At 55.8% G+C, this 18,924-nt stretch overlaps 2 protein-coding genes and 1 long non-coding RNA gene across 5 annotated transcripts; 2 read left to right on the top strand and 1 right to left on the bottom strand.

Moving 5' to 3' along the window:
- The first annotated feature begins 60 nt into the window (after positions 1-60).
- On the top strand, positions 61-5,533 carry LOC123357786 (chromo domain-containing protein cec-1-like). Of its 3 annotated transcripts, none has more exons than XM_045000771.1 (4): positions 61-880; positions 1,124-1,176; positions 2,421-2,893; positions 5,081-5,533. In XM_045000771.1, exons 1-4 carry the CDS (start codon positions 782-784, stop codon positions 5,521-5,523), a joined length of 1,068 nt encoding a protein of 355 aa, XP_044856706.1. In that variant the 5' UTR covers positions 61-781; the 3' UTR covers positions 5,524-5,533. The 3 variants fall into 3 exon arrangements, with proteins under 3 accessions (XP_044856706.1, XP_044856707.1, XP_044856708.1); XM_045000772.1 differs by having other exon boundaries at positions 62-880; positions 5,117-5,533; XM_045000773.1 differs by lacking the exon at positions 61-880 and adding an exon at positions 889-1,042.
- Positions 5,534-5,719: 186 nt separating this feature from the next.
- On the top strand, positions 5,720-8,625 carry LOC123357788 (glutamic acid-rich protein-like). Its single transcript, XM_045000774.1, has 2 exons — positions 5,720-7,030; positions 8,243-8,625. Exon 1 carries the CDS (start codon positions 5,817-5,819, stop codon positions 6,138-6,140), a length of 324 nt encoding a protein of 107 aa, XP_044856709.1. The 5' UTR covers positions 5,720-5,816; the 3' UTR covers positions 6,141-7,030; positions 8,243-8,625.
- Positions 8,626-9,484: 859 nt separating this feature from the next.
- Positions 9,485-18,481, bottom strand: LOC123357785. The gene is made up of 5 exons (XR_006575606.1): positions 18,434-18,481; positions 15,183-15,250; positions 12,751-12,833; positions 11,662-11,816; positions 9,485-10,064 (listed from the first exon to the last, which is right to left on the bottom strand). It is a non-coding gene; the product is annotated as an uncharacterized LOC123357785 (long non-coding RNA).
- Positions 18,482-18,924: the final 443 nt, after the last annotated feature.

Raw genomic sequence — 18,924 nt, 5'->3', positions numbered from 1 at the left:
AGGGGGTTGGGCTAGATACCTCCTGAGGTCCCTTCCAACCATGATATTCTATGATTCTATGACTTCTGCGGGGGGAGGCATGCTGGACAGCGCCAAGGATTGGGGAGACAACCAGGTGTGAGCCCAGGGTGCAGAGAGAGCTGGGGGAGGGTCTGTGTGTCTGTAACACTTCCCTGTCCACTCCCACAGATGGAGTCCAAGAGAGATAGGAAGGAGAGGACGAGAACCCCAGTACTAAAGAAAAATAAGGTGCATCCTAGCTGGACCTGGGGCTCTGTGGGGTTAATACCAGTGGAAGGGACAAGAGTCTCTTGTGCAGCGTGACTATGCTGGGTGCAGGAGCAGTGGGGTGCTTTCCAATTGTAGCTGTGACAACATCATGCAAAGGGGGTTCAGGGTAAGCCCTGGGGTGTGGGTGATGCGAGAAGGAGAGCCTAGCCATCACGGCAGATTGTGATGATAACTTTTGTTTTTCCCTCTTGTGTTGTGTTTGGCACCAAGGGGAAAGAAATGTGGGGGTGGAGAGGGAGGGGAAGAGGGGAAAGAGTCCAGCCCAGTGGTGAGATGGAAAACGAGTGAGAGCAGAAGCGTTGTTGATGCCAGGCAAGACAATCACCAACGAAATCATGCTGCCCGAGCATGGTGAGATTTTCCCAGGGCCCCCCGAGTTGCCCGAGGCCCCTGGGCATGGGCCCCCTGTGCGTTAAGCCGCCACTGCAATGGCTGCAGGGCTCAGGATACCGCTTCCCAGCATGCCTGGAATGCCGGGCGGAGACGGAACATGCGGGGAGCTACCACCAGAGCCAATCAGAAGTCAGCGCTCGGAGACAAAGGGGTCAGTTTATATTTGGTTGTTGGCTGTTGGTGGAGTGGAGCAGAGGGAGCCAAGCAGAAGTTAGCGCTCGGAGACAAAGGGGTCAGTTTACATTTGGTTATTGGCTGTTGGTGGAGTGGAGCAGAGGGAGCCAATCAGAAGCCAGCGCTCGGAGACAAAGGGGTCAGTTTATATTTGGTTGTTGGCTGTTGGGGGAGTGGAGCAGAGGGAGCCAATCAGAAGCCAGCGCTCGGAGACAAAGGGGTTGGTTTCCATTCGGTTGTTGGCTGTTGGTGGAGTGGAGCTGAGGGAGACGCGTCACAGCCTGGGAGGTGCCCATTGACACTCAGACCGAAGACCCGGTAAGAATCCCTTTTGCTTGTTTTCCTTGTGAATTTCAAGCCGGCCAAGGAGCACAGGGCAGCATCAGCCCCTAGAGAACTGATACTCAACTCCCATTCTGCTGCGCAGGGGCTGGGAGGGAGCTGGTTGGGGCGGCTCGGGCCCCTTGTCAATGCTGTGATTGTTGATGGGTTACTAGTCTAGTTGCTCCTGTTCTTTCCTTAACCCCAGGCCTTTCTTCCCTCTGCCCAATAAGCTCCCTCACTTGTTGTGTTGTTACTGGGAGATTGTGATAGATTTGTACCCTTGTGCCTGGATGACAATCCTAGTCTGTTATTGGGCACCAAACACTTCCCCAGGGCACAGCAGCCCTTGTGACTCAGGCACTAGGAGGGGCCCCCTGGGGTGGAGTCAGCAGGGGCCAAGAGAGTCCTGCACTTCGGACGGAAGAATCCCATGCACCGTTACAGGCTGGGAACCGCCTGGCTAAGCAGCAGTTCTGCAAAAAAGGACCTGGGGATTACAGTGGACAAGAAACTAGATATGAGTCAGCAGTGTGCTCTTGTTGCCAAGAAGGCTAATGGCATTTTGGGCTGTATAAGTAGACGCATTGCCAGCAGATCAAGGGACGTGATCATTCCCCTCTATTCGACATTGGTGAGGCCTCATGTGGAGTACTGTGTTCAGTTTTGGGCCCCACACTACAAGAAGGATGTGGAGAAATTGGAAAGAGTCCAGCGGAGGGCAACAAAAATGATTAGGGGGCTGGAGCACATGACTTATGAGGAGAGGCTGAGGGAACTGGGATTGTTTAGTCTGCAGAAGAGAAAAGTGAGGGGGGATTTGATAGCAGCTTTCAATTACCTGAAGGGGGGTTCCAAAGAGGATGGAGCTCAGCTGTTCTCAGTGGTGGCAGATGACAGAACAAGGAGCAATGGTCTCAAGTTGCAGTGGGGGAGGTCTAGGTTGGATGTTAGGAAACACTATTTCACTAGGAGGATGGTGAAGCACTGGAATGGGTTCCCTAGGTGGAATCTCCATCCTCAGAGGTTTTTAGGGCCCGGCTTGACAAAGCCCTGGCCGGGATGATTAAGTTGGGGTTGGTCCTGCTTTGAGCAGGGGGTTGGACTAGATACCTCCTGAGGTCCCTTCCAACCCTGAGATTCTATGATTCTAAGGACCCAGGTTCCATCCCCCCTGAGGCAAGACAGGCCCATTGCTGAGAGGCTTTGTTGCCCCAGACTCACGGCTGCTCCCTGCTCAGTTCCAGGATGGACGTGCTGAGAAGGTATCTCAGGAGGAAGGTGGCCCCGGAGCCAGAGGGGAGCAGCTGCCAGCGTCCCCAGACAGAGAGCTGCCCCTCCATCCGCATGGCATGTGAAGCAGGCCCCGGCCACCCCAGGAGATGGTCCTGCTCGGCCTTGCTCACTGGGAGGAAACCAGCCCCCAGGGCTGGTGCTGAGCAGAGAGAGACAACATCCAGGCCGAGATGGAGGTGGCCTAAGTTCAATCTGGGCAGGCAGGACTCAGCCCATGGCAGGAGCCAGGCAACGCAGCTCTGGGTTTGCTTCTGCTGGAAGGCCTGCCCTCATCCCAGCTGCGTGGGCCAGCAGGAAGCATTCCCAGGGCAGGAGCTGGGGGATCGCTGCCTCAGCTGCTTAACTGTTGCCGGAGAGGAGAGCAGCTACTCTCTGGAGGTTCTCTGCAACACGGAGGCTGAGTGGTCCTCCACTGCAGGTGAGGAGACCCCCTGGGCATGGGGAGGAGCAAGGGCCATTAACACCCAGTCGCTCTGTCCCAGTCATTGTGGGGATCCCAGCCCAGGGGTCTGGCCAGAGCCACGTGAGCTCAATGACATCAGCGGGAGTTGCAGAGCCACCCCCTGCAATGGGGCATGGGGGGAGCTTCTGGGAAGTCGGTCCCTGATGATTTGGAGCAACTCCCAGGGAGGATGGGACAGTGAAGGGCCCACTCTGCCATGGGGCCACAGGGCTGAGGGTCTATGGGAGGGGCAGTGTGGGGAACTCTCTGCCATGGGGCTCTGGGACTGAGGGGCAGTGTGGGGATCTCTCTGCCATGGGGCCCTGGGACTGAGGGGTCTGTGGGAGGGGCAGTGTGGGGATCTCTCTGCCATGGGGCCATAGGGCTGAGGGTCTGTGGGAGGGGCAGTGTGGGGAACTCTCTGCCATGGGGCTCTGGGGCTGAGGGGTCTGTGGGAGGGGCAGTGTGGGGAACTCTCTGCCATGGGGCCCTGGGGCTGAGGGGCAGTGTGGGGATCTCTCTGCCATGGGGCCCTGGGACTGAGGGGTCTGTGGGATGGGCAGTGAGGGGATCTCTCTGCCATCGGGCTCTGGGACTCAGGGGTCTGTGGAAGGGGCAGTGTGGGGATCTCTCTGCCATGGGAGCATAGGGCTGAGGGTATCTGGGAGGGTCAGTGTGGGAATCTCTATGCCATGGGGCTCTGGGACTGAGGAGTCTGTGGGATGGGGAGTGAGGGGATCTCTCTGCCATCGGGCTCTGGGACTCAGGGGTCTGTGGGAGGGGCAGTGTGGGGATATCTCTGCCATGGGGCCCTTGGGCTGAGGGGTCTATGGGAGGGGCAGTGTGGGGATCTCTCTGCCATGGGTCCCTGGAGTGGGGGGTCTGTGAGGGGCAGTGTGGGGATCTCTCTGCCATAGGGCTCTGGGGCTGAGGGGTCTGTGGGAGGGGCAGTGTGGGGATCTCTCTGCCATGGGGCACTGGGGCTGAGGGTCTGTGGGAGGGGCAGTGTGGGGATCTCTCTGCCATGGGGCCCTGGGGCTGAGGGTCTGTGGGAGGGGCAGTGTGGGGATCTCTCTGCCATGGGGCCCTGGGGCTGTGGGGTCTGTGGGAGAGGCAGTGTGGGGATCTCTCTGCCATGGGTCCCTGTAGTGGGGGGTCTGTGAGGGGCAGTGTGGGGATCTCTCTGCCATGGGGCTCTGGGGCTGAGGGGTCTGCGGGAGGGGCCGTGTGGGGAATCTCTCTGCCATGGGGCCCTGGGGCTGAGGGGGTCTGTGGGAAGGGCACTGTGGGGATCTCTCTGCCATGGGACTCTGGGGCTGAGCGGTCTGTGGGAGGGGCAGTGTGGGGATCTCTCTGCCATGGGGCCATAGGGCTGAGGGTATCTGGGAGGGTCAGTGTGGGGATCTCTCTGCCATGGGTCCCTGTAGTGGGGGGTCTGTGAGGGGCAGTGTGGGGATCTCTCCGCCATGGGGCCCTGGGGCTAGGGTCTGTGGGAGGGGCAGTGTGTGGATCTCTCTGCCATGGGGCTCTGGGACTGAGGGGTCTGTGGGAGGGGCAGTGTGGGAATCTCTCTGCCATGGGTTCCAGGGGCTGAGGGGTCTGTGGGAGGGGCAGTGTGGGGATCTCTCTGCCATGGGGCCCTGGTGCTCAGGAGTCTGTTGGAGTGGCAGTGTGGGGATCTCTCTGCCATGGGTCCCTGTAGTGGGGGGTCTGTGATGGGCAGTGTGGGGATCTCTCTGCCATCGGGCTCTGGGACTCAGGGGTCTGTGGTAGGGACAGTGTGAGGATCTCTCTGCCATGGGGGCATAGGGCTGATGGGTCTGTGGGATGGGCAGTGTGGGGATCTCTCTGCCATTGGGCACTGGGGCTGAGGGGTCTGTGGGATGGGCAGTGTGGGGATCTCTCTGCCATGGGGGCATAGGGCTGATGGGTCTGTGGGATGGGCAGTGTGGGGATCTCTCTGCCATGGGTCATTGGGGCTGAGGGGTCTGTGGACGGGGCAGTGTGGGGATCTCTCTGCAATGGGTCCTGGGGCTGAGGGGTGTGTGAGAGGGACACTGTGGGGATCTCTCTGCCTTTCGATGCTTACATGGGAGGGAGAAACATTAAATCTGCTCTCCCCATCCCTTCTCACCCCTGTCCTTCCTCTTCCCCCCTCCCCAGCAAGAGTCACCCTCTGCCCTTGTCTCTCTGATGCAGAGACCCCCACAGACCAGTCAGAGAAGGACTTTGCCCCTGAGGAAAAGACAGAGGAGGATGAAGACCCTGACACAGAAAGAGAGGAAGAGGAGGAAGATCTAAAGACAGAGGAGGAGGAGAAGCAGGAAGAGCAAGTCCTGATTAGTGAAAAAGAGGAGGAGGTGGAGGAGCTAGTGATGAAAGAGGAGGAGAACATTACCACTGAGGAGGAGGAAGACCTGGACACAGAGGAGAAGGGGGAGGAGGAAATATCTATAGAAGAGAACAAGGAGGAGGATGAGAACCTGTTTGCAGAAAAGGAAGAAGAGGAGGAGGAGGAAGAGGAAGAGGAGAATGTGTCTGCAGAAAAGGAAGAAGAGGAGGAGGAGGGGGGGATGTGTCTGAAGAGAAGGAAGAGGAGAATCTGACTACAGAAGAGGAAAAGGAGGAGGAGAACTTGTTTGCAGAAGAGGAAGAAGAGGAGGAGGAGGAGGAAGAGAACGTGTCTGCAGCAGAGGAAAGGAGGAGGAGGAGAATGTGTCTGCAGCAGAGGAAAGGGGGAGGAGGAGAATGTGTCTGCAGCAGAGGAGAGGAGGAGGAAGAGAACTTGTCAGCAGAAGAGGAGGAGGAGGACCTCTGCACAGAAGAGGAAGAGGACTTGATCACTGAGAAGGAGGAGGAAGAAGAAGGTAAAGGAAGAGGAAGAAAGGAACACCTGATCATGGAGCAAAAGGAAGAAGAGAAGGACCTGGCCATGGAGCAGGAAGAGGAGCACCTGCCTGTGGAGGAAGAGGAAGAGGACCTGGCCACAGGAGTGGAGCACCTGGCCATGGAGCAGGAGGAAGAGGAGGAGGACCTGGCTCCAGAGGAGAAAGAGGAAGACCTGGCCATGGAGAAGGACCAGGCCACAGAGGAGGACAAGGAGGATCTGGGTCAGGAGGAGGAGAAGGGAGAGGACCTGGCAATGGAGGAGGACGAGGATGTGGCCATGCAGGGGGAAGAAGAAGAGGCGGAAGAAGAGGTAGAGGACCTGACTATAGACTAGGAGGACCCAGGAATGGAGGAGGATGAGGATGTGCCGATGCAGGGGGAAGAAGAAGAGAAGGAGGTGGACCTGGCAATGGAAGAGTAGGAGCAAGAGGACCTGGCCAGAGAGGAAGATGAGAAGGAGGAGAACCTGGCCACGGAGAAGGAGCAGGAGGAAGAGGACCTGACCAGAGAAGAGGACGAGGAGGAAAAGGAGGAGGAGAACCTGGCCACAGAGGAGAGGGAGGATCTGGCCAGAGAGGAGGAAGTGGAGGAGGGGGAGGACCTGGCCATGGGAATGGAGCACGTGGTCATGGAGAAGAAAGCAGAAGAGGACGACTTGGATGAGGAGGAGGATAAGGAGGGCAAAGCCAAGTCCTCCTCCACCTCCATGGCCAATTCCTCCTTGCCCAGATGCATAATCCATTCCCATTGCCAGACTCTTGCCCGCGGTGACAATGAAGGAGCAGGAGAACTTCTGGGCTGCACAGTCGGGTGTCACGGGGACGTCTGTGGGAGCCATTGACAGTGTGTTCTGTGTGGGCCATTTTCCTTCTCTGACCCAGGGGTTCTCTGCTCCCAGAATCTCAGCCAGGGAGGCCACCCTGCAGAATATGGCCCCGCAGTTTGGTGATGGGCTGCAGGAGTCACCACGTAGCTGTGCAGCAGCCATAGCACCTGCATTGACCAGGGACCAAAACCTGCAGCCCTCACAGCCCAGGCTGCCCCCACGGATGGCAATGGGAGTGTAGCCTGGGCAACTAGCTGCTGGGCCAGGGCATATAGAGAGGACTCAGAGATGCAGCAAACCAGTGGGCAGAGAAGTGAAGGAAGTAAGGGAAAGAGGAGAGCGAGGAGATCGGGGGAGCTGCTGCAGTCAAGGGACCCCAGCCAGAAGAGAGAAGCTGGGTGGGTTAGACACACAAAGTCCTGCATCTTGGCAGGGGTTAGACTAGATGAACCTTGCCAGAGGCGGCGAGTTATATGGGCCTGTGGTGCCCGGGCTCCAGCAAATTCAGGGCCTCGAGGGGCCCGGCTCCACCAATGTTCAGGGCAGGGTTTCTCCCCCAGCCCGACCTGCCACTCCCACGTGCCACCCCCAGAGCATCCCCCGGCCCTGCCTGCCACCCCCACGTGCCTCCCCCGGCCCTGCCTGCCACCCCCACGTGCCTCCCCCAAGCGTCTCTGCCTGCCCCCTGCATCTCCACACTGTGCTCCCTCACTGGCCGCTGCCACTGCAGGCTACAGGGGAGCGGCGCTGGGGGCAGGCTGAGGCGGCTGCTGCGCCTGTGGAAGTAGGAGGCGCATGGCAGCCTCCCCGCCCCCACCAGGTGACTCCAAGTCGAATCTGAGGGGAGGGGCTTATCCCGGTTGGACCTCCTGAGCAGCAGCCTGGTGGGGCCTGGGTGAGTGTCTTGTCCCTGGGGGGAATCCTCCCCTCTGGCCCCCCACCCCAGCCCCAGGGCAGCCTTCCTGCTGCACCCCAAACTCCTCATCCCTGGCCCAGACCCACACCCTGCACCCCCTCCTGCACCCCAACGCCCTGTCCCAGCCCAGAGCCTGCACCCAACACTCAAACCCCCTCTCACACCCAGCCCCCCAAACCCCCTCCTGCACCCCAAACCCCTGTCCCATCCCAGACTCTGCACCCAGCCCCCAAGCCCCCTCCTGCACCCCAACCCCCTGTCCCAGCCCAGACCCTGCACCTAGCACCCAAACCCCCTCCTAGAGCTTGTGCCCCCTTCTGCACCCAACCCCCAACCCCCTGTCCCAGCCCAGACCCTGCACCCAGCACCCAAACTCCCTCGTTTGTACCCTTTTCTGCTCCCAAACCCCAACCCCCTGTCCCAGCCCAGACCCTGCACCTAGCACCCAAACCCCCTCCTGCACCCCAACCGCCTGTCCCAGCCCAGACCCTGCACCCAGAACCCAAACTCCCTCCTAGAGCTTGTACCCCCTTCTGCACCCAAACCCCAACCCCCTGTCCCAGCCCAGACCCTGCACCCAGAACCCAAACTCCCTCCCAGAGCCTACACCCCAAACCCCCTTCTTCACCCAAACACCCTCCCTGGACCTTGCAGTGCCTTCTAACCTGATGGGTCTATAATTCTTTGATTCTAGCATCTGTCACCTAAAAAGAAGGGCTGGCGTGTCTGGATTTCCTCCGCATCCTCTGCAGTGAAGACAGAAGCAAGGAACTTTTTTAGCTTCGCCGCAGTGGCCTGGTCTTCCTGGAGTGCTCCTTTAGCACCGATTGCCTAGTGGCTTTGCTGACCGTTTGGCAGACTTCCTGCATCCCATGTACCCCCTCCGCAAGCAAAAACAAGGAGCGCCGCCCCCCCTCCGAGCGTCACACCGCCCAAGGCCCCGCCCCCGAGCATCACCCAAGCCCCGCCCCCCGAGCGGCGCCCCGCCCAGTCCCCACCCTGAGCATTGCCCCGCCCAAGTCCCCGCCCCTCGAGCATCATGCTGCCCAAGACCCCGCCCCCTAGCGTCACCCAAGCCCCGCCCCCTGAGCGGCACCCCGCCCAGTCCCCACCCTGAGCATTGCCCCGCCCAAGTCCCCGCCCCTCGAGCGTCATGCTGCCCAAGGCCCCGCCCCCTAGCGTCACCCAAGCCCCGCCCCCCGAGCATTGCCCCGCCCAGTCCCCACCCCGAGCATTGCCCCGCCCACGTCCCCGCCCCCGAGCGTCATGCCGCCCAAGGCCCCGCCCCCGAGCGTCACCCAAGCCCCGCCCCCCAAGCGGCGCCCCACCCAGTCCCCACCCTGAGCGGCGCCCCACCCACATCCCCGCCCCCCGAGCGGCACGTCGCCCAAGTCCCCACCCCAGCCGAGCACCGCCCAAGTCCCAGCCCCCCCCAACACGGCACCACACCTCCTAAGACCCGCCTCCCCCCAGCGCCGCCTGGCCAAACAAAAAAAAATAAAAACAAACCCCGAGTGCCGCCCCCTCCCAAGGTGCCGCCCCAAGCATGTGCTTGGTAGGCTGGTGCCTGGAGCCGGCCCTGATCCCATGTACTTAACAACCCTTTGCTGTTAGTTGTTGTGCCTTGGCTAGTTGCTCTTCACGTTCATTTTTGGCCTCTGCCCTATACTTTTCATTTGACTTGCCAGAGTTTACGCTTCTTTGTCTTTTCCTCACTAGGATTTGACTTGCCAATTGTGAAAGGTGCCTTTTTAATGATCTTAGAAAGGCTCTAGCGGCTGCACCAGCGCGAGCCTCTCCTAAACAAGGCCTGCCATTTTACTTGCACCTGGCAACTACTCCAGCAAGCACTGGAGCTGTTTTGCTGCAAAAACAAATTGGCCAGGTGAGACCGATGGCCTATGGTTCCAAAACTCTCAGTGAGGTGGAGGCGAGGTTTTCAGCTTGCGAACGTGAGGTATTCGCCCTGGTATGGTCCCTAACACATTGGGAATATTTAAGTGGCACAGCTCTCATTGTGGTGAGGACATGCCATACTCCAGTAAAATATGTCATCTCTGGAAGAATTAATGAGGGAAGGGTATCCTCTCCCCGGCTGGCGGGATGGACTCTAAGTCTGGTCAATCGGGATATTCGTACTGAGAAGATCCCCCCCATACGAGAATCCTTCCCTATGCTCCGATTACCGCAGGAGATGAGCACGAATGTCCGTTGCCAGATCCTGATTTAGACTTACTATCTCCATTCTTCTTAGCAACATCCTGGGAAGAAGTACAAGGAAAAGGGTTAACACTCTGGGCAGTTGATGGGAGTGCTTGTCACCACGAAGGGCATCCTGTTGCAGGGTTTGCTGCAATCCAGGAGGGGACACAGCAAGTGGTGCAGGGTACGGTGAGGCCGCCGTCAGCACAAGCTGCACAATGAATTGCGGTCCTGGCAGTATCGTCTGGGGTAGCACCTGAGGAAAACATCTGTCTGTGTTCTGCTTCTAGTTGGGTGGTTCAAGCCCTTCCCATCTGGAAGAAAAGAGTTCAAAGTAAAAGCCCATACGAAGGGGGTCGGTTCTGGCCACGCTTGACAATCAGGCCAATCAGCTAGCAAAACAAGCTGCTAGGTTAGGATCAGCATATACATGGGATAAGACCCAATTTCAGCTGCTGTAGTTAAGATGCCGTCTCCAGATGTGTCAGCAGGCCATGGCATCTTGACCCTGCAAAAACAGGATAATGATCTCCAAGCCCTTTTAACAGCAGGGAAACATCAAGGATATGTAAGGACAAAAACGGATTGATTATAGCAACATCACCAAACTGTGAATTACCTGTACTGGTTATGCCAATAACTCCACGAAAAGAACTAATAACTGTAGCTCATGGCCAGGGACACTATGCTGCGTCCAAAACTTTGGAACGGGTGTCTAAGTGGCGTGGTTGCCTAACATAAAGGAGGAAATACTGGAACAAACCTTTTCTCGATTTGGTATCCCATCAGAAATAGATTCAGACAGAGGACCACACTTTGTGGGTGAAGTCACAAAAGCGCTGTGTGCGGCCTTAAACATCAAACAGCGGTTGCACATAGCTGCTCACCCGCAAAGTCTGTTATCGTCGAGAGGCTAATAGAGCCATGAAAACTGCTCTTAGAAAAGTAATAGATGTGCAAGGAAGGGATTGGGATAGCAAACTCCCATATATCCTAGCGGCCATGCGATCTACTAGAACTGTGTGAGGGTTTTCACCGCACGAGATGCTAACTGGGAGAATTATGCACACCCCTGAACTTTAGTGGGTGGGAGGAGTTCCACCGGATGAGTACCTTCCCAGGGTGCAAATAGACTTATACATGTCACAGTTGCTAGACACCATCAGCAGTCTTCAACATCGAGTAGCTCCTCAACTAAAAGCTAATAACCAAGTCATTAGTGCTTGGTTAGGCCACATTAATGATGTAGGATGGGTGGTTGGTACAAAGGTAATGTTTAGGTATTATATAGAAAAAGGCCATGTCCTTAGTCCTCGTTGGGTGGGTCCAGTTATCATAACAAACGGAGCAAGTGCCTCTGTATATCAGGTTCAAATACCAGCAAAGAAGGGGATCAAATTAAAGTGATTCCATAGCAGCCAGGTAAAGGAATGGAAAGGAAATCAACCCATTTAACTGTGCCAATCATATTTTCTCTTCCATTCCTAGATCGACATGACCGCCATCATCCTATTCTCTATGTATATAGGTTGCACTGTATTTGTTAAGGTTTGGTTAATTGATTTGGTTGAAGGTGACCATCTGTTCTGTATAACAGGGAGTCATTATGCCACAGAGGATCCCATGGCCACCCTGGATCCTTTGGAACAAAATGACCCCATTTCTGTTTTAATGATCAAGGAAGAACCGTGCTGTGTGCTCAAGTGGGTCAAAGAAAGATCGAACAAGGCAGGTATATTTCAAGCAGTAATTTCAGAAATGTGCCTTAACTATCAGGCTGCACCTGTGGGATGCAGAGAAAAAACAGAAATGTCATGTAAGTGGGATATAGTAAAACCTCTTTTGGGAATTGTACCAAACTTAGGGTGCCCAACAGTTCTCAGATTTGCGGTTGCATTAAATTGGAAGTACCTGAGCATGTACCATGGGGTGGGTTTCTGGAAATATATCAGCTCCTTGGGTTCATGAAAGACCTAGTGCCATGTTCAGAATTAGTACTCCAGCACAGTCCTTCCTTCTCGGCTCTCAATGTACTGTTGTATCCACACCTTCTTGCGATAGTTCGTCTATGCAGGGAAATGGATGTAAAGCAGGAAGAGTCTTTTCATTGTAAAACTTTCTACTGCAGTAAGATCAAGGTTAAATTTTCCCGTAAATAGTTAGACTTGTATAGGGAGGTTTAAAATGAATGTTACAACGGCAGACTCTGGTAAATGGTCTATGGTAGGTCCGTATGGAATAAGAGTATACCAATTTGTTTTGGTTCTTCCTTCTCCTATTCCTAGTTTAACTGGTCCCGTGGTAATTAGGGAAGAAGCAAATCAAACAGTTATTACACATCCCCAGTCTGCGATAAGGAATGTTTTAATCAGCACTACCCCCTCTGTAATACTATGGTTGTATTTGGGTTCAATGCAAATTTTTCGCCATGTGACAATTTATTCATCGGGTGGGTCATAATTTGGCAAAGCCACAGGTGTCGGCAGTTACATCTTTTTAAAACAGGTGTAACACCGACAAGAGGGGGAAATGTTAATTTCAGTATACATGTTTGCCGAATTATTCTGTATAAAAGTTAAAATAAGTTCTGTAAATCAAAAGGCCATTTTGTTTTGGTAAAAGGACAAGGCGACCTCCATTGGGGGTCAGGTTCTTGTTCCTCAGTACCTAGAAAAGGCGGGAAAGTGGGAAGAGCAGGAATCTGACCTTGCCCAGCAACAGCTCCCTACAGAGACCAATGAGGGGAGGGGCCAGGGGCACTGGCTCTTGAGCTTTTGAGCTGTCAGAGGTGCAGGTGGCTGCTCTCTCTCCTGGTGCGGTACAATCTTGCCACTGGCTATGGGCCTGCAATAGCTACTTACTAATTAAGTTGGGGTTGTTTGTTTGTTGTTTTGGGAAAGCAAACTTGCATACACGGACCTGGTCCGATTAGTTAGATCAATCGTGCACTCAGGACGACGCAAAGCGGGTTAGGGTGGGAGTTAAGATAGGGATACGTACCTGTCTGTTTCATCTGTTGTCCACGGTCAGTGTTCACTACTGGCTTCTCTTTTCTGGATCCTGCACCCCTTTATCGCTGATGTCTGTAAAGATAGAACATCTTGTATTATAAGTGCCTGTGTGTTATTCCGAATCTCCAGAATCATTAATCCATTCCCCTTTCCATTCCTTCCTCTCCCCTTAGCAAATAAAGTGTTGTTGTTTTATTTTATAGCTTTGTGTGTGTGGAGTTCATTAAAGTCAGCTCTGATAGATGGCCTTAAAAGGGGGACTCAGCGGGAGATAAACTGTAAGGCTCCCCGAGATCTTCTGATCAGATCGGCCTAGAGAGATAAAAATCCTTACGCTTGTTGAACCTCATCAGATCTCTTTTGGCCCAGTCCTTCTTGAGAGTGGGAAGGGGCTGGGACAGCAGCTTAAAGCCACATCTCCCCAGGGCAGCACAGCACAGCGTGCAGCGCAGGGGGCACATTTCAGTTAGTTTCACTTTGTGCAACTTAACCCTGAGGTTCTCAGCCCTGTGAATGAGACTGTGGAATTACCCAGCCCGTGGGAAAGACTGTGAGTGTAAAATATTCCCCAGGGTTGTTCCATCCCTGGGGGACCATCTGCCTCTGGAGGCTGGGGATGGAATCAGGACCTTTCACTGCCAGGCTTCTGCTTATGACCAGGACTACGTCAGCCGTGATCAAGTCTAAACAGTGACTTCCAATGAGCCTTAGCCCACCGACTGTTGTTAACGGGCAAGGCGGAAAGGCCTCAATTTACAACAATGGCCTAATTTTGGGTACCTCAGTTTCTCCCTTTGAACTACAGGACTGCAGGGAACTTGTTCCAACTGCAGCCACAGCTGCATGTGGAGTCCTTGGGCACTGCAGGTGTCCAGCCCCTACGCATGTAAAGGCAGGATCCCATATTTGGATCTGACATCAAGAGACATTCTTGAAATCTGGCCCCAGCCCACCACTGTGCTCTGCCTCCCATGCTGCCCAGGGTGGGCCAAAGGGGCTGTAGGGAAGGGGTAAAGCCCTCCCCCACCCTGGGAAATTCCTCCCACACAGGTGCCACTTGTGCCTCCCCCCAGCAGCTGTAGGCACAAGGAGTGCTCGGGGAGGGGGGAGCATGGACAGGCTGGAGGGGGAGGGGGTGGAGCAGGGATAGAGGGGTGTGACCAGGGTGAAGCTGCACCTCAGTTTTATACAGGGCCGCCGAGAGGGGGGGGCAAGAGGGGCAATTTGCCCCAGGCCCCGGGCCCCGCAGGGGCCCCTACGAGAGTTTTTCGGGGCCCCTGGAGCAGGGTCCTTCACTCGCTCCGGGAGCCCCGGAAAACTCTTGCGGGGCCGGGCCCTTGGAGCTTCTTCTGCTCCCGGTCTTCGGCGGCGGGGAATCCTTCCGCTCTGGGGTGGAAGGACCCTCTGCTGGCGAATTACTGCCGAAGCGGGACCCGCCGCCGACGTGCAGCCCGGTCTTCGGCGGTAATTCGGCAGCAGGGGGTCCCCGCCACGGGTCTCCGGGGCACTTCGGTGGCGGGTCATGAAACGGAAGGGCCCCCCGCCACCAAATTACCGCCGAAGTGGGGGCCCCTGCCGCCGAAGACCCCAGGCCCCCGGAATCCTCTGGGCGGCCCTGGTTTTATACCCTGGCAAAGCCACTAACACCATTAAAATGAGTGCAGCACACTACTCAGCTGAGCTGCAACCTCTATATTAACCATGTAGTTAAAGTGCTGCAGCGTCGTACTCAGGGAACTAGCAGCATCTGCAGCAGCATCTCTGCTCAGCCCAGCTTCCCCAGCACAGCTGAATTCCCTCCTTCTCCCAGACGGCTGCTTTCCCGACTCCTGCCCCAGTCCCCTCGGGCTGCTCCCAGATCCCCTCCTGCAGTGGAATGGACACGTGGCCTGAGAGCCCTGGACACTGGATTTCTCTGTTCACCCCACACCATGGACCCTGCAGGAGCGCTAGTGCAAGCTCCCCTCACCCGCTGCCCTTGATCACTGGTTTGCAGCCCCCAGCTGGGGGAAAGCTCATTCTCCATGGACCAATGAGTCCCTGGTCTCTCTGCTGGGACTCACAGACAGGGAGAAAATCGGTGCAGGCCTTGCTGGGTGTGGTTACGGGTGACGGGGTCACCTACCCCACTAGGGCCCAGGCCGAGATCCCAGCACATTCCACGCTAGCCCCTGACCTGCCATCAGATGGACTTTCAGCTTCTGTCCCTGTGGTGGGGGGAGGCATTGGGTCATTGCCCTGGGGGAGCTGCTGGGCGAGGGAGGCGATTTACCTGCTCACAGACCCAATGGGCTAGTTTTACTTTGGTTATTATAGTTGAAAAGTCATGGAAGATGGGAGAGATTCCAGCAGACTGGAAAAGGGCAAATGTAGTTCCCATATATGAAAAAGGAAATAAGGACAAGCCAGGCAGTTACAGACCAGTCAGCTTAACTTCTGCACCAGGGAAGATAATGCAGCAAACAATTCAGGAATCCATCTGAAAACATCTAGAAGATAATAGGGAGAGAAGCAATAGCCAGCTTGGATTTATCAAGGACAAGTTGTGTCAAACCAGCCCCCGATAGCTTTCTTTGACTGGGTAACAAACCTTGCGGATGGGGGGAAGCGGCAGATATGGTTTATCTAGACTTTAGGAAGGCTTTCAATGCAGTCTCACATGACCTTCTCCTTAACAAACTAGGGAAATACAACCTAGATGGAACTACTCTAAGGTGGGTGCATAACTGGTTGGGAAACTGTTCCCAGAGAGTAGTTATCAGTGGTTCACAGTCAGGCCGGAAGGGCATAAGGAGTGGGGTCCCACCATGCTCAGCTCTGGGTCCAGTTCTGTTCAATATCTTCATTCATGATTTAGATCCTGGCATAGAGAGTACAGTTACATAGTTTCAGAGCAGCAGCCGTGTTAGTCTGTATCCACAAAAAGAACAGGAGTACTTGTGGAACCTTAGAGACTAACAAATTTATTTGAGCATTAAGCCACTGAGCCATCCCACCCCCACTCCAGGGGCAGCCATGTGCTGGGGAATGACGCAGGGCAACAATTTCCCACCTACACAAGGACAAATCGCTGCAGATAACACGGGTGGAAAATGCCCCTCACGAGAGAAGATTTTAAACTGACGTTTGAGACTCATGGGGAGAACGGGGGAAATCGGGGGAGACGGGAGAGCTGATCATTGGAGGGGAAAGGGGGGAAATCGCCCCAGATTTTATAGCCCCGTGTGAGACACTGAGCGAGAAAAGGGGCAGAACTAGAGAGAATTTGTATCGGGGGCGAGAGCCAAGTGGCACAAACAGGGACAGGATCCAATTAACCCCCCTCCCCCCTACCCCCGCCCACCACTTCTCCCCCCACTTGGGAATTTCCTGGCTGCACAGAGACAGTTCAACCCCCCCCTCCCCCCCGCGTCCCACTGACCTTCCCCCCCTCCAACTCCATCTTCTCCCCTCCCTGCCTGACACCCCCCATCTCCCCCCACACCACAGGGGATCCCCCCCCGCCAGGCCCCAGTCTCTGCCCCCCAAATCCCAGCGATGCCGGGGGCAGCTCCTGCTGCAGCTCCACTGGGGCTGAGGCAGCTCTGAGGCTTCTCCCGGGTTCCCCGGGGCAGAGTCACTTTCCTGCCCAGCCCCAGTGCCCCCCCCCGGGGTCTCTCACTCCCCGGGGGCTCCGTGGGAGGCTGGACACCAGGGATGCAGGATGGCAGGAATGGGGGTGACAGGCCTCCTGTGCCTCAGTCTCACGGCGGGACCCAGGGGGTTCGTCGCTCTCCGGCTCGGGAGCACTGGGAAGACCCGACCGTGGAGGGGCCGTCGCTGGGGGGGGGACGGCCCCGCGCAGGCGCTGAGCACGTCCTTATATCACTTCTGTGGCGGGAAAAGGGCTGAGGAGATGGAACGCTGAGGGCTGGTTTTGGCGGGAAAAACCGGTTTGGACTGGTTTGAGCCTGTCCCCTGATGGTAAACAAGTCCCCTCTCAGAGATGGAGTCCAGGGGTCAATAGTTCATATGCTCCAGATTGGATCTTATTTTAAAGCCAGTGATTTACTTCGTAGACATCTTATTAACCAACTAATGGAACCTATTCAACAGTTCATACTTCTCACACCTAACAATGAGATAAAAAAAAGAACACAGACAAGCCTTGTCAGTAACAGCTAATGTCCCAACTGGGACGCACGTGAGCTTGTTGCAGAGCTGCTGCTCAGGGATGGGAACCTCCTGGCACCCCAGCCTCCAAAATCACTCAGGCTGCACTTTCTGCACGACTAGGTGCTGGCTGAGGGGGGCGTGGGAATTGGTGGCCTCTGCTGCAGGTGATGGGAATCGCAGGTATTTAAAGCCATGGCCTAGAGGAGGGAAGTGCCTAACTCCAGAGTCTGCAGCTGCCTAGGGCCAGGGCTGAGGATTTAGAGCCCCTAGTGCTGCCGTTGCAAGGTTCAAGCACGCTCAGCCCTGGCATTGCCACCCCTCCTGCGGCTAGTAGCTGCAGCTGGCTAAGGCTGGCCTCTGGGAACTGGCCCCATGGCTGTAGCCAGAGAAGCTGCAGGTGGCTCTGTGACTACTGGGGCCATTAAGCTAGAGCAGCTAAAGACACTGGAGTTCACCTCAAGGAACAGAGGGCACCAGTAGGACAGGAATGTCAAGGGGAGCAGGGAAGGAGGGAGCAGGTCAGGCTGGCAGAGGGAGCTTCCAGCTGGGTGGGAGCATTTCCAAAGTGGAAAGGAAACAAGTATGGGGAGAGGTGGTGGTGACCAGGTAGCAGACTAGCATGTAGATGGGAGCAGAGGGAGAGAGGCTGGTGGCTTCAGATTCCCAAGGGCTCAGTCCTGACTTTGGGGAGATGGTGTTTGCAGGTGGCTGGTTCACATGGCAGGATGGGGGCTGGGGGGGGGGATCTGTCAGAACTGATCAGGTATCTGCTGGCTTTAGAACTCTGAGCTGAGACTAGGACCACCTGCCGTGACTGGTGACATGGGGGGTACTGGAGACATGGCTAGAGAAGGTCTGAATGAGGAAGGAGATAAATCTGTGGGGAGTTTCCTTGATCACTATGAAAGTTCTGCTCACTGTGGACACTGGTAAACCCACATGGGTGTACAGCTCAATAAGAAAACCCGGGGGCTGAGGGAGCTGTGTATGGCAAGGCGTACAGTCATGTAGGGGTGTGTGATCAAAATGAAAAATGTCTCTGAGGTTCAGTACCGGGTATCCTATGGCACCAATGGCACTGCCCCACCAGGCCCACACTCGGAGCCCACAGTGACTACATAGGGGCCTACAAATATGTTTGGTGCCGGGACCCACAAAAGGCTAATCCGGTCCTGACTGCCTGAGCACTATTTCAGCCTCACATTTTTGGGTGGACCTCCTACAGTGGGAGCTGCAGAGCCCTCCCCCGCAACACCCCCCCCTCCCTCCTGGTGTTGGGAGGGGAACAGGAGAAAGAACAAAATAAGCAAGAGAAGAAGAGAAAGGAGGGAGGAAGGGATGGAGGAAAATGTGAAACAAAAAGGACAAACCCTAATGTCCCCAGTGATTCTAAGGGACAAAATCCCAGGTGCGCAATAAAATTCTGCCTCTTTAAGCTCGTGTTTTCCATGCCTAGAATTCAACTCTCACCAGATGGATCAGACTGAACAGGTTTCAAACCTCCAGGAGGCTCTTACCTTCTAAACAGGGACGGCTGTTTTCTAGTAAAATCACTAAAAGGGAAGGAGAAAACTCGAAAGAGGTTCCTCCTGGCGCTCACGTCCATGAACCCGAATACTCTCTCAGTCCTCAGAGAGAGACCTGGAGAAGGAGAAGGAGACCTGGAGAAGGAGACTTGCTCCAGTAAAGCCACAGGGGTCTCTGAGGTTTCCCTGGCCCCTCGCCCCTGTCCTGCCTGGCTGATGTCAGCATCTCTCTGTGAGGTCACCACCTCCCCACCACCTTGGACCAATAGGCTGAGGTCCTGCAAAAGGCCTTTGTGATGTCACTGCCACACCCCTCCCTTGCTGGGTTAACGTCCTGCCCCTGGCCAGGCACTTTGCAGGTTTGAGCTACTCCCTGTGGATCACCCCACTCAAGGAGCGTTCGTTCTAGGCAGCAAGCCGGCTAGGCAGGGAAACATCAGACGCTGCTCCCAATGCTACCCTCAGATTTTCAGAAATTAGTC

The sequence above is a fragment of the Mauremys mutica genome, unplaced genomic scaffold (assembly GCF_020497125.1).
Source record: "Mauremys mutica isolate MM-2020 ecotype Southern unplaced genomic scaffold, ASM2049712v1 001072F_np12_obj, whole genome shotgun sequence".
NCBI lineage: Eukaryota > Metazoa > Chordata > Testudines > Geoemydidae > Mauremys > Mauremys mutica.
Note: the sequence above shows the minus strand (reverse complement) of the source record. Positions and strands in the feature narration are given on the sequence as shown.